This window comes from Scyliorhinus torazame, chromosome 10, assembly GCF_047496885.1.
Source record: "Scyliorhinus torazame isolate Kashiwa2021f chromosome 10, sScyTor2.1, whole genome shotgun sequence".
Lineage (NCBI taxonomy): Eukaryota > Metazoa > Chordata > Chondrichthyes > Carcharhiniformes > Scyliorhinidae > Scyliorhinus > Scyliorhinus torazame.
The window spans coordinates 165227400-165240701 of NC_092716.1; the positions used below are offsets into that span (position 1 = coordinate 165227400).

General features: G+C 43.5%; 1 protein-coding gene across 1 annotated transcript in view; it reads right to left on the minus strand.

Moving 5' to 3' along the window:
* The window catches only part of ighmbp2 (immunoglobulin mu DNA binding protein 2), a 91502-nt gene that overhangs the window by 59760 nt on the left and 18440 nt on the right, over positions 1-13302 (minus strand). The window contains exons 4-6 of the mRNA XM_072518904.1: positions 10015-10210; positions 3485-3585; positions 2891-3054 (exon numbers count right to left, since the gene is read on the minus strand). Of these exons, the coding sequence (XP_072375005.1) occupies positions 2891-3054; positions 3485-3585; positions 10015-10210 (461 nt within the window). The remainder of the gene's footprint in view (positions 1-2890; positions 3055-3484; positions 3586-10014; positions 10211-13302) is intronic.

Genomic DNA, 13302 nt, shown 5'->3' on the forward strand with positions numbered 1-13302 from the left:
CCTCTAGTGTCTAGCTAGCCTACATGCATTTACATTGATGCACATCACCACAAGAACGTCAGTGAACAAGTGTTTAATGTGCTATATATATATATATATATAAATATTGTGCACTCGCCCCTATTGCTAACCTATATGCTTCACACATGCAAACGTGTCTAACTTTCTAGCCTTACGTGTCCCAACGCTCCGTCTCGGTGGGTCCCCAGGTGGTATATCAGATGTGGAGGCGGTCTGCTGCGATGCAGCAGTGAACCTCAGTGTTGCTCTTAGGCGGGGGGCATCTTCCAGATTGGAACAAAGGTGTGTGGGGAGAAGAGTGTTTGTATGTGTTTGCAGATTGTCAGGCTCGAGTGACAATTCCGACACCAGTGAGTCACAAGCCAGTGTTCAATGAAATTGCACTAGTTCCACATGGCTAGCCCATTAGGGTGTCCTGAATCGCTCCGGGGCTGGCACTCCTTTCGGGGCTACAACTCAGGTGATTCAATCTCAGCGTCAGTACTTAGTCTCTGAAATGGAGAATCCAGCCCTTTATTTTACGTATGTGGAATCTCATCCTTTAATTGAACTGGTGTTGAAGATTTGCTTTATGTGTTAAAATAATTCTCAAAATGTTTCTTTCTGTCTAATCTAATCCAATTTATACTTCCTGGTTAGACTCTGCATGGACAATGACGATTGTTCAATCTGATTGATTGAAGGGGAGTGTTTTTTTGTTTTATTTCAGATTTCCTCCTCAGTCTTTTGCTTTTAGCTTTGTGTCACCATTGTTTGTCTCGCTTACAGACAACACAGATCCCCTGGAGTGGGTGCTGCAACTGGTGTCAGTCCAGTAAACAGCAAGCAAGATTCCTTCGCGGCTGGCAGCAAAATCCACGTCATTGCCTTACATAATAGGTTGGATAAATGAATCCCACATCACTCAACTCCTTTTGGTCACACCATCCCTTCCTATTAAGATGAGCTGCTAACTGAGGACCACAATAATGTGCAGATCAGTGGTTTTAAAAAAACACAAAGCAAGTCATAATGATTTTGAACAAATTACCTGAAATGGTGGTGGAAGCATATTTAATATGAATTTTCAAAAGGGAATTGAATACATTTTGTTATCTCAGTTAACATATGTTAACTGCTTTTTGTAGAGCCAAATCAAAATGATCAACATGCACATAACCCACAACCACACAAAACCTGCCCTTGCCACTTTGGTTCTCGTCAGTACACTAAAAGAGATCAGCCATGATCTGAGTGAATGGCAGAGCAGGCTCGAAGGGCTGAACTGCCTACTTCTAAACCTAATTCCTATGTTCCTATGTTTGTTCCTAAAAGCAGTTTAGCTCGCTTTACCATCCATGTTCTAAATGAAGAAATCGATCTTTGTTTCAAATGATGGCTCAGCTTCCACCTAATTTTTCCTGTATTTGGGGCAGCTTTTATCTTTGGGTAACTTGTTGTATGCGCTGGTTCTACAAATGCAATGCTTATTTAGTCAATGCTTATTCACTAAAATAACTTTTCAGTTGCATTATTTTTAAAAAAGCAATATAATTGGCACCAGCTATGGGATCTAGCATAGCGTAATGACCATCCTTTCTATACTTCCTTTTAATCAAACTCTTTTACTCTTTCATTCTTGGTGTCTGCAATAAAACCTTTTTCAAAAAATGACTGAAATATTCAACACAAAAGGGGTATTCAGCCCATCACATGAATGTTGACGCTCAAGTATCCACTTAGTCTCATTCACCTGCACTTTTACGTACCCCTTTAACGTTATCTTTTTGAAATATTTAAATACTTCACTTTTAAAAGCTATTATGCATTCTTCTTCAGACCCTCAACTGTACAAAAGAATTCTCCCAACCACTCCCTTTCTTTTTTGTTGGTCTTCAGTTTGGTTCCTGAATAGCTTAAACAAAAGTAAAAGTATTCTCAATGATTTATAGTTGCATTTTTACCTTGGCTGGAATTCTCAGGCCGTTTAGATTCTCTTTACACGCCGGCAGCCTGCCCCCGCCCGCGGGTTTCCTAGTGGTGTGGGGTAGCTTCAATGGGAATTCCCATTGACAAACAGCGGGAATAGAGAATCCCGCTGCGGGCAAATTGGATTGGATTGGATTTGTTTATTGTCACGTGTACCGAAGTACAGTGAAAAGTATTTTTCTGCGAGCAGCTCAACAGATCATTAAATACATGGGAAGAAAAGGGAATAAAAGAAAATACATAATACTGCAACACAACATAAACAATGTAAATACATAAGCACTAGCATCGGATGAAGCATACAGGGTGTAGTGTTAATGAGGTCAGTCCATAAGAGGGTCATTGAGGAGTCAGGTGACAGTGGGGAAGAAGCTGTTTTTGAGTCTGTTTGTGCGTGTTCTCAGACTTCTGTATCTCCTGCCCGATGGAAGAAGTTGGAAGAGTGAATAAGCCGGGTGGGAGGGATCTTTGATTATGCTGCCCGCTTTCCCCAGGCAGCGGGAGGTGTAGATGGAGTCAATGGATGGGAGGCAGGTTCGTGTGATGGACTGGGCGGTGTTCACGACTCTCTGAAGTTTCTTGCGGTCCTGGGCCGAGCAGTTGCCATACCAGGCTGTGATGCAGCCCGATAGGATGCTTTCTATGGTGCATCTGTAAAAGTTGGTAAGGGTTAATGTGGACGTGCCGAATTTCCTTAGTTTCCTGAGGAAGTATAGGCGCTGTTCTGCTTTCTTGGTGGTAGCGTCGACGTGGGTGGACCAGGACAGATGTGCACCCCTAGGACATGGCACACCATGTGGAAACACGCAGCTGAAGGACCAGAATATCCGGCCCTTTGTTTGTAATTCACATAAAATATTCCATGTATAATTCAAATAAGTATTCCCAATCATTGCCTCACCTTCAGACCTTGCTTTACAGCCTGTAGAATTATTTCTACAACTGTGGTCGTCTTTCCAGTACCAGGAGGCCCATGGATAATTGCAACTTCCTTCTGTGAGAGTGCAAAATGTACTGCTTCCTTCTGAGAGTCATCCAGATGAGGGTTGTACAGCTCTGGGCTTTCTTAAGCAAAACAAACCAGCAATCAACACTTCTTATTAAGGGAAACAACTCACATATACATACATGAATTCTGTTGTAGCTATATATGCATAACAAGAACCATGAATGCAGCTAAAACTACCCTTCATTTCTGAAGCTTTCAACATCTTCATTCTATGGGGAGGTAAACAATGTATAGATAAAAATGTAACGATTTCTCAGTTTAAGTCTTATCTAGCCACTTAAAGCTGAACAAAAAGAGAATGCAGGGTTACATTCCTGTAGAAAATTATAAGTTTCTACATTTAAAACTAAACTGGTCACAGCATTCAGTAAACACATCCTTCATATGTTCTCAATGCCAGTGCAATGCAAAGCTAAAATAGAATTAAATCTCCATTTTCAAATTGTTAGGACAGCGAACAAATGTTGTGCAAGAAATTGGTCATACTTAGATTTTCTGAGGGAGAACTTGGTTCTGAAGCACCAAACAGGACATCAATGAGATTAGATGTAGGTCCAGCATGATACTGGCTCAAGGCCTTTAAAGCACTGAAAATAAAATAACAAGTGAAGAAAAGAATTGAGTTGGCAGAGCCAGACGTTTTACACACAAGTCTGAAACACAAAATAAAAATACAAATTCCCTCAAGGATCAGTGTTGGGCCCGCAGTTGTTCACAATTTACATAGACGATTTGGAGTTGGGCACCAAGTGCAATGTGTCAAAGTTTGCAGACGACACTAAGATGAGTGGTAAAGCAAAAAGTGCAGAGGATACCGGAAGTCTGCAGAAGGATTTGGATAGGTTAGGTGAATGGGCTCGGGTCTGGCAGATGGAATTCAATGTTGCCAAGTGTGAGGCTATCCATTTTGGGAGGAATAACAGCAGAATGGATTATTATTTAAACGGTAAGATGTTAAAACATGCTGCTGTGCAGAGGGACCTGGGTGTGCTGGTGCACGAGTCGCAAAAAGTTGGTGTGCAGGTGCAACAGGTGATTAAGAAGGCTAATCGAGTTTTGTCTTTCATTGCTAGAGGGATGGAGTTCAAGACTAGTGAGGTTATGCTGCAATTGTATAGGGTGTTGGTGAAGCCGCATCTGGAGTATTGTGTTCAGTTTTGGTCTCCTTTCCTGAGAAAGGACATATTGGCACTGGAGGGAGTGCAGAGGAGATTCACTAGGTTGATCCCAGAGTTGAGGGGATTAGATTATGATGAGAGGTTGAGTAGACTGGGACTGTACTCATTGGAGTTTAGAAGGATGCGGGGGGGATCTTATTGAGACATATAAAATTATGAAGGGAATAGATAGGATAGATGCGGGCAGGTTGTTTCCACTGGTCGGGGAAAGCAGAACTAGGGGGCATAGCCTCAAAATAAGGGGAGGTAGATTTAGGACGGAGTGTAGGAGGAACTTCTTCACCCAAAGGGTTGTGACTCTCTGGAATTCCTTGCCCAGTGAAGCAGTTGAGGCTCCTTTTTTAAGAAAAAGATAGATGCCTTTCTAAAGAATAAAGGGATTCGGGGATATGGTGTACGGGCCGGAGAGTGGCGCTGAGTCCACAAAGATCAGCCATGATCTCATTAAATGGCGGAGCAGGCTCGAGGGGCCAGATGGCCTACTCCTGTTCCTAGTTCTTATGTAAGATATCACTTTATGGGGTGCAATGCAGAGAAGAATCTGATGCTTTATGAGAAAAAACTTTATATATTTCACATTAAGATGCTTTATACTGCTATTGAAGAAGAGGTAAGAGACAACATAAGACTAAAAAAGAGACACGGACAAGAATGCCTAAAAGTACAGATCCTGGTGAGTGGGAGAGATATGAAGAACAGCAAAGTCTGTCACATAGTAAGAGCTATGAAAAGGTTGCATGAAAAGAAATTTGCATGGGTTAACAAAATCAACATTGAAAAAATGACTAGTTACTTTGAAAAAGTGGGAGGTTGAGAGCAATGTGAGCCCCTTATGAATTGCGGCATTAAGGATGAAAATAAAGAAATAATTAATTCGTAAATTACTTTGCATCAGTGTTTACAATAGAGGAAGATGATATGGAGATGAAGGAGGATTTCTCAAGGAAACTATTATTAAAACCAAATACGGACGACTCATAGAAGAGACCAGAACACCACTGAATGAGACGCAACGGAAATAGGGGTTGGAACTAGGTGCGGGAAGAGGGGGAGTCCTCTGGATCGAGGCGCTGCAAAGAGTCAACCTCGTGCACAGGGTTAAGCCTGCTGCAGCTCAAGGTGGTGCACAGAATGCACCTAAGCAGGTCATGCATGAACGGATTCTTCCCGGAGGTGGAGGACAAATTCGAGCGGTGTCAGACCAACTTCTTCAAAGCCAGGTCCAGGGTTGTAGGGTTAAGATGGAGCCATGCTCGTTTGTGGCGGTCTTCGTGGTGTCAGAGCATCCAGAGCTCTCCACAGAGAAAGGAGCAGACACTCTAGCCTTCGTCTCGGATTGCCCAGAGGAGACGTCTGCTGGGATGGAAGTCAGCAGCACCTCCCAGAGTCTCTCAATCAGGGGGTGCGAGGAGAGATTCCATGACACATAGAAAAAGTTTGCCAACCTAAGGGGGGGGGGGGGGAGGAAGATGGAGAGAGAGAGCCGCTGAGAAAAAGGGAAATACACACTCAATACGGGGGGGGGGGGGCAGAGAGTAGGGCCCTACACCAGGAGGGACACAGGCTCCTCTCATATGTAGGAAACTGGGGAAGCAGTGCAGCCTACCGACCCTTGAAAACAAAAGGTTCAACATGACTCGCCCTGTCACGATAAATGTAAACACAACATTCTTTGTATGTATACCATTGTAGATAAGGAAATGTGACCGTGGGGACTGGCGTCACAGACGTTGTGACAACCTTTAAATAATATGCTACTTTGATTGTTGTGTTTTTCCTTTTTCTCTGTTTGTTCTGTCTTTTGTTAAGTTTGATATTTTGTTAAAACTCCAATCACAATACTTTTCAAAAAGAAACTTTGAAAGGGACAGGGGTCTCATCAAAATTAATGTAAGCTAACAAAACAGTAATAAAGAGAACTGAGATGTTAAGAGTGATAAATCCCCAGGATCAGATGGCTCCCATCTCAGGGGATGGAAGCATTACAGATACCTTAACTATGATCTTCCGGGAGCAGCACGGTGGTGCAGTGGTTAGCACTGCAGGCTCGTGGTGCCGAGGTCCCAGGTTCGATCCCGGCTCTGGGTCACTGTCCGTGTGGAGTTTGCACATTCTCCCCGTGTTTGCGTGAGTTTCGCCCACCACAACTCAAAAGATGTGCAGGGTAGGTGGATTGGCCACGCGAAATAGCCCCTTAATTGGAAAAAATGAATTGGGTACTCTAAATTTATTTTAAAAACTATGATCTTCCAAAGTTCTCTTGACTCAGAAATCATTCCTTTAGGTTGGAAAATTGCACAAAGTTCCACTATTTGAGAAAGGTCAGGCAGAGAAACCAGCGCATTACAGACAGTTTAAAAAAAAAAAATTAATATACGTAATGAGGGCATCACTGACAACAGTAATATTTATTGCCTGTCCCTAATTACCTTAGAGAAGGTGCTGATAAGTCATCTTATTGAACTGCTGCCGCTTTTGTTGTGGAGATACACCCACACTGCTGTTATCAAGTGAATTTGACCGAGGGATGATGAATGAATAGTGATGTACTTTCAAATTAGGGTAGTGCGTGGCTGGATGAGGAACTATAGTGGCGGTATTCCCATGCAACTGCTGCCTTTGTCTTCTAGGTGGTCGAGGTCATAGGTTTGTTCATGAGAAGGAGCCTCAGCAAGTTCCAGGAGTCCACTGCCACATAGTTTGTTGTGGACAGAGCAATTGTTTAATGTGATGGGTAGGGTGCCAATTTACTGGGCTATTTTGCCCTGGATATGAATATTGTTGGAGCCTCATGGAGTGTGGCAAGTAGCGAGTATTCCACAACATACCTGACTTGTAAATTGCAGATGGTGGGCAGGCTCTGAAGAGTCATGAGGTGAATTACTCGGCACAAAAATCCCGTGTCTGGCTCAGTTAAGTTCCTGGTCAAGGGTAACCTCCTAAGATGTTAACGGTAGGATAATTCAGCAATGGTAATGCCACTGAATGTCAAGGGGAGATTCTTAGATTCTCTCTAGTTGCAAATGGGCATTGCCTGGCACTGTGTAACATGAATTTTGGCCTAGCATCCATTATCAAGAAATTACTGGAGTCTATGATTAAGGATGGAGCTATTGAACAATTTGAAAATTTTCAGATAATCAGGAAGGCCGAACATGGAACTGTAAAAAGCAGGTGATGCCCGATGAACCTAATTGAATTTGTTGAAGAGATTACTACAATAGCGAACAGTGGAAGGTCTATGGATGTTATTGATATGAAGTTCCAAGAGGAATTCAATAAAGTACCTCATAAGAATCTAGTAGCTGAAATTGAAATTATTGATCTAGCCAGGGGATTGTCTCCTGCTGTGAACCAGAGTAGGGATAATGGATAGATATTCTAATTGGCAAGATGTGACTCGTAGCATCCCACAGAAATGAGATGTAGCAGCCTCAGGTATTCACCGTATTTATTAACAACTTAGATCATGGTTTTTCAAACTCAGGGTCGCATTCACGGGTGGGTCACGGGCAGGTGTCAGGAGTGTCATGGTGCGATTGGTCAGAGTCCTCCCACCGGAAGTGGCAGTTGAGAGCAGGTCACATGCCCCATACACTGACATCAAGTTCTGGGCAAAACATCACCAAGTGGAGATTACTCCATTTTGTAGCTGCCAGCACGGAAGAATTGAAAATGGCTAATTTTGTAACAAGGAAAGAGGGCCAGAGGCACAAACATGCCAGGATCTCACAAGTAAATCTGCTGGAGAGAGCTGTTCAGGAGAGAGCAGATCAAAGCAGTGTTGGTGTGAGTTCCAGGGCCGTTGGTGAAAAAGCCATTAAGAAGAAACTGAAATCAGGAACAAAGCAGTATAAAGATGATTTTTTTTGGTATGGCTTTACTAATTGTGCTAACGCAAATCAGGATGCCATGCCCGTGTGTGTTGCATGCAGGGAAGTACTGGCAAATGGAAGTTTAAAACCTTGAAAACGTCAAAGGCACTTGAAGACTAAGCATGACGAGTTCGAGGACAAACCTCTTGAATTTTTTCAAAGGATGCAGTGGGAAATTGTCAGCTGAAGTCTTCAGCAGAAATGTTACATTGAATGACAAAGCAACTGATAGCTTACCGTGTAGCAAATGAGAACATTTCCCACACTATAGCAGAGGGATTAATTCTCCCTGCAGCAATAGACATAGTTTGTACAGTCCTAGATGAGAGGTTAGCTGAAAAAGTGAAATGCATACCAGTTACCGATAACACAGCTGAATTTGTGATATTGCTGAGAATTTAGAAGCCCAGTTTATTTCTCATTTAGAATCAGCACAGGAGTTCTCAACACAACTGGATGGAAGTACAGACATATCAAATTGTGCAACATTGCTAGGTTAGGTATGTTTAGCACAATGAATTTGTTGAGGATTTGCTGTACTGCCTGACGTTACCAACAACCATGACTGGTGCAGAGATTTCTGAAGCATTGAATAGTTACGTGGTTCGAAAGTACAGGCTGAACTGGATTTGTTGCAAAGGCATGGGTTGCAAGCATCGCCCGATGTGGGTCACGAAGGTCGGCTGGCATGAGTTGCGAAGGCCTGCTGGCGTGGGTCCCGAACGATAGCCGGTTGGTAAAAATAGGTCGGGCAAAATCTTTTGAAAAACACGGACTTAGATGACTGGATATAGGACTACATAGCCAAGTTTGTCAATGAGACAAATATAGTTGGCATTGAGGTGGAAGCATAAAATTTGTTACTGATAGATTAAGTGAATTGGCAAAACTGTGACAAACGGATTTCAACATAGATAGGTATGAAGTTATCCACTTTGGACTGAAAAGGGATAGAGCAGAGTACTTTCTAAATGGTAACAGACGAAAAGCAATGAAGGTCCAAAGAGACTGAGGGTCCAACAACAAGATTAAAATGACTTGAACAGATATAGACAAAAACAACTTGTGGAATACTGGCCTTTATATCTCAAGGGCTAGAATAGAAGTGGTTAGTAGTCAGGCTACAACAATACAAAGCTCCGTAGACCATAACTAGAGTTATTTGAGCAGTTCTGTGGATCACACCCTAGAAAGGATATAATGCCTTGGGGGGAGTGCCACGTATTATTAGAATGATGCCTGGATTCCATGGGTCAAGTTACAAGTGATTGCACACACAAGGGTTGCATTTCCTGGAATTTAGAAGATTATGGGGTGACTTGATTGATGATTTCAAGATATTAAGGGAAACTAATAGAATAGAAATGAGTAACAATTTCCACTATGTAGTGAATCTAGAACCAGAGAACCAAGCCTGCAGCAGTGAAATTAGGAAAGATATCGACATCCAAAGAATGGCAAAAGTTTGTATTCTGTAAATGGTAGTTGATGCTGTGTCAACGTTAATTTTAAACCTGAGATTGGTAGATTTGTGTTAACCATAGGTATCAAGGGATATGGGGCAGTGGCAGACGCATGGAATTTGGTAACAGAACTGTGATCTCACTGAATGGTGGAACAAGATAAATGGCCTTGTTGTGTTCCTGTCTCCCTATGAAATTAGAATATAGATCTGAACTTGCTGCTGGTAGATTAAATTGATCCCAGTGTAATAATGCAAGGACCTTCAGCAATCTCTATGTGCACATTGAAATATATTAACAGAGAAGAAATTATTCATTTCCATTCCAGCAAGCCTTTGTTATATTCCAGCTGAATCTAATGAGGAAAAAGTGGGCATTGGTATATATTGCTGATGCATTTAGCAGTTATCTGTCTTTAATTATTTTGCTGACAAAAGAAAGCATTAATTCATTCACCTTTTAAGGAAAACACTGTTGAAGGTAAGATAAATTTTGCTTACTCTTTCAATCTTTTGTAAGTGACATCATTAGCCAGTTTCAAAAGTTTATAGGAGCAGTCACTGTCGAAGTTTAACTTGTCACTGGGCTCATCGAAAGCTACAGTGATTGAGTTTTGCGTGATGCGCGTCACAATGCCAGATGCAAGTTGGTCCAATGGGGCGGAGCCTTGACTGTCATACAGACCCACAATATCCCCTGAACAACAACAAAGAATGTTAATTCATTTTCTTTACCCCTACCAAACCATTATCAATTCCACAATTGGCTGCAGCCATTCATGAAGGCGGTTCATCAACACATTTTCAAAGGTAATTCGGGATGGCATCAAATGCTGGCCTTGCCAGTGATGCTCACATCCATAAATGTTGGCGTGTAAGTTGAGCTTTAAAACCTCCAAAATTCTTCCCAAAAACGGATGTCAACTTCTGTGCAGAGTATAAATTGAGAGCTACCGGTGCAGATGGTCACCATTTTGAAATGGGGGGGGGGGGGGGGGGGGGGTGGGGGGGAGGGGAGAGAAACTACTAGTAATTCCGAATACATTAATGTGGCATGGTTTATTAAATAAATTAATTGTTCAAAGGTACCTTTAACCACAATGAAAATGTTTAAAGTTCCGTCAAATTCATTGGCGCGATTCTCCATCGGTGTACGTCCACATCGCATTGCCCGGTGGGACAGAGAATCGAGCGTTGCGGCAAAATCAGGATCGATGCCGGGTGCCGACCCTCTCTTGATGCTCCGACACCCCCCACCCCCCGCTGGTGGCGAGAATGGAATCCACACCGCAAACCAGCAGGTGCAGGTAAATAAATGAAAATGGGTCTTAATGGCCCATTTGCACCCTGGCATGGTGGGGTCCACCATGAAGTCCACCATGCCAAGGCCACGCTAGTAGAGACCATCCCAGCCCATCCAAGGGCTGGATCCCCCCCTCCCTCCCAAGCCCCCCCCAATAATGCGCTGCCTGCCCACGCCTCGTCTCCCATACCTCCCTCCCCCGCACAGGGAGCCCTGTGGGGGGTCCCCCTGTTACAGGGGCCCCTGGGGGGGTTCCCTATTACAGGGTCCCTGTGGGGGAGTAGGTCTCCCTACTACAGGGGTCCGAGGGGGGGGGGGGGACACCCAGGCAATTCGGGGGTGGGGACCGATTTGTGGTGCAGGGGGTAAGCTGGTTTCGGGGTCGATATGTGGCGCAAGTGGGGGGGTGGCCGGCCGCGGGACCTCGCTATCGGGCCGTCTGCTCAAGATGGATCCCTTGTATTCCAAGCCATACACAAACTTGCAAGGCAAAGAATATGGAATTGCATCCGCTTGTGTATCTAAGCAAACTGTAAACCATTTGCAATTCAGCTCCAGCAAGAGCACATAGTCTCCCAAACCGGGAATCCCACCCCTTGTCTTTGGCATTAAATTCACTGTGAGTCACTTTGGATATGGCATCATTTTAAGGATCCCACTCTGGATGCAATGTGGCACTTTCAGTTTCAGAATCATCCTTCCACGATGAATCCTTCCTCCACAACAATCATCTTCCTCACCATCCATTGAATTGAATATTTCGTATTTTCTAAATGATCTGCTGACCGTTTGTGCACTAATAGCATCCATGATTTGATGACAAAACCCACACAAAACATCAAGTAGGCTGGCAGGCATTTTTCCACTCTTTGTGAAGGTTTTTAAATCTATTAACCACCTACTTATCCTATTCGGCATGAACATGATCCTTGAATGACATGTTGAAGTGCGAATCCAAAGGTTGAACTATGAAGTTAGACCCTGCCCCCAGCATAACTGCAACGTGGGCGTTACTTCTTTACAGGCGCCTCTTGATCTCATTGGTTATATGGGATTTGAACGTGTCCCACATTAGAAACTACAATCTTTATGCAGGCCATCATGACACCTATTCCACACATTATGGATCCTTAACTATATTTCCACCCTCGAGCACGGTGGCACAGTGGTTTACACTGCTGCCTCACAGCGCCAGGGACCCAGGTTGGATTCCGACCTCGGGTGGCTGTCTGTGGAGTTTGCAGGTTCTCCCCATGTCTGCGTGGGTTTCCTCCGGGTGCTCCAGTTTCCTCCCACAGTCCAAAGATGTGCAGGTTAGGTGGATCGGCCAGGATAAATTGCCCCTAAGTGTCCAAAGGTTGGGTGGGATAACGGGGGTAGGGCAGGAGATTGGGCCTAGGTAGGGTACTCTGTCAAAGGGTCAGTGCAGGCCGAATGGCCTCCTTCTACACTGCAGGGATTCTAGGATTGATTCATCCATATCAAACTGTTGTAATGGAAATGTACCAGTTCCTGCAGGGAATCCGATTTTCATCATGATTTTATGTTTGAAAATTACGATCGGCTTTCATTTTGTTCCATCAGCCATGCAGGCTAGTATCACCATGACTCTTATACTCTCACATCTTGTAATTTTCACCAGAACTGTTTTCAAACATTTCCACTCCACAGTTCAGTTGCTGGGCATATGTTGAAATTCATTGGCGCGTCATCGGTGTTGCCGATGTGACTTCATGGGTACAATTGACTTTGCCTCAGTCTGATGAATCTTTGCAAACTGGTAATTTTGACATTTGAGGTTTTTTCATAGTCTCTAAGCGATCTTGGTCTTCTGTCTCAACACTAGCCATTTAGTTCCATAAACCAGCTGCACCAACTAAGTGAACTCTGAAATCTTTGCTGGACTCCGGGTTTGATTTGGCCCGCTTCAGTGCGTATATTCGCACTGTATTTCTGGTGAAAATGAGACCACTTTTGAGGGCCTATTCCGATACATGCTTCCCAAGATCAGCCTAGTCACAGGCCCTGTTCTCATGGAGCATTTGGTCTTGGGCATCATCTTCAGGGTGGTTTCCTTCTTGTACCCTTCTCGCACCAGTTTTGGAATTCTTTCGCTGCAGCACAGTTATTTTAATGAGTTAACAAATATTACGACTTTTAGCTTGTTTTGTTGGAAGACACATTCTTCATCATTCACCATGTGGGGCTTTGTCTTTGAGCATGTCTTAAACTCCTGCACATCTTTGCAACACAGCCTATACAGTGTTATACAGCAAGTAAAATACTGAGGGTGAAGTATAGCATGAATGGTTGGAAAGGTTGGGGGTGGGGGTTGACTGACATGCCATGTATATGCAAAAACACGATTTTTGGGGCCAGCTTATACACAGCACCACGTTATAAATCACGATCTATGCTAACTAAAAGAAGCTCTAGAACAGTCAAAAATATTTGTTATGGCAAACAACTTGCTGCAACAGACTTCT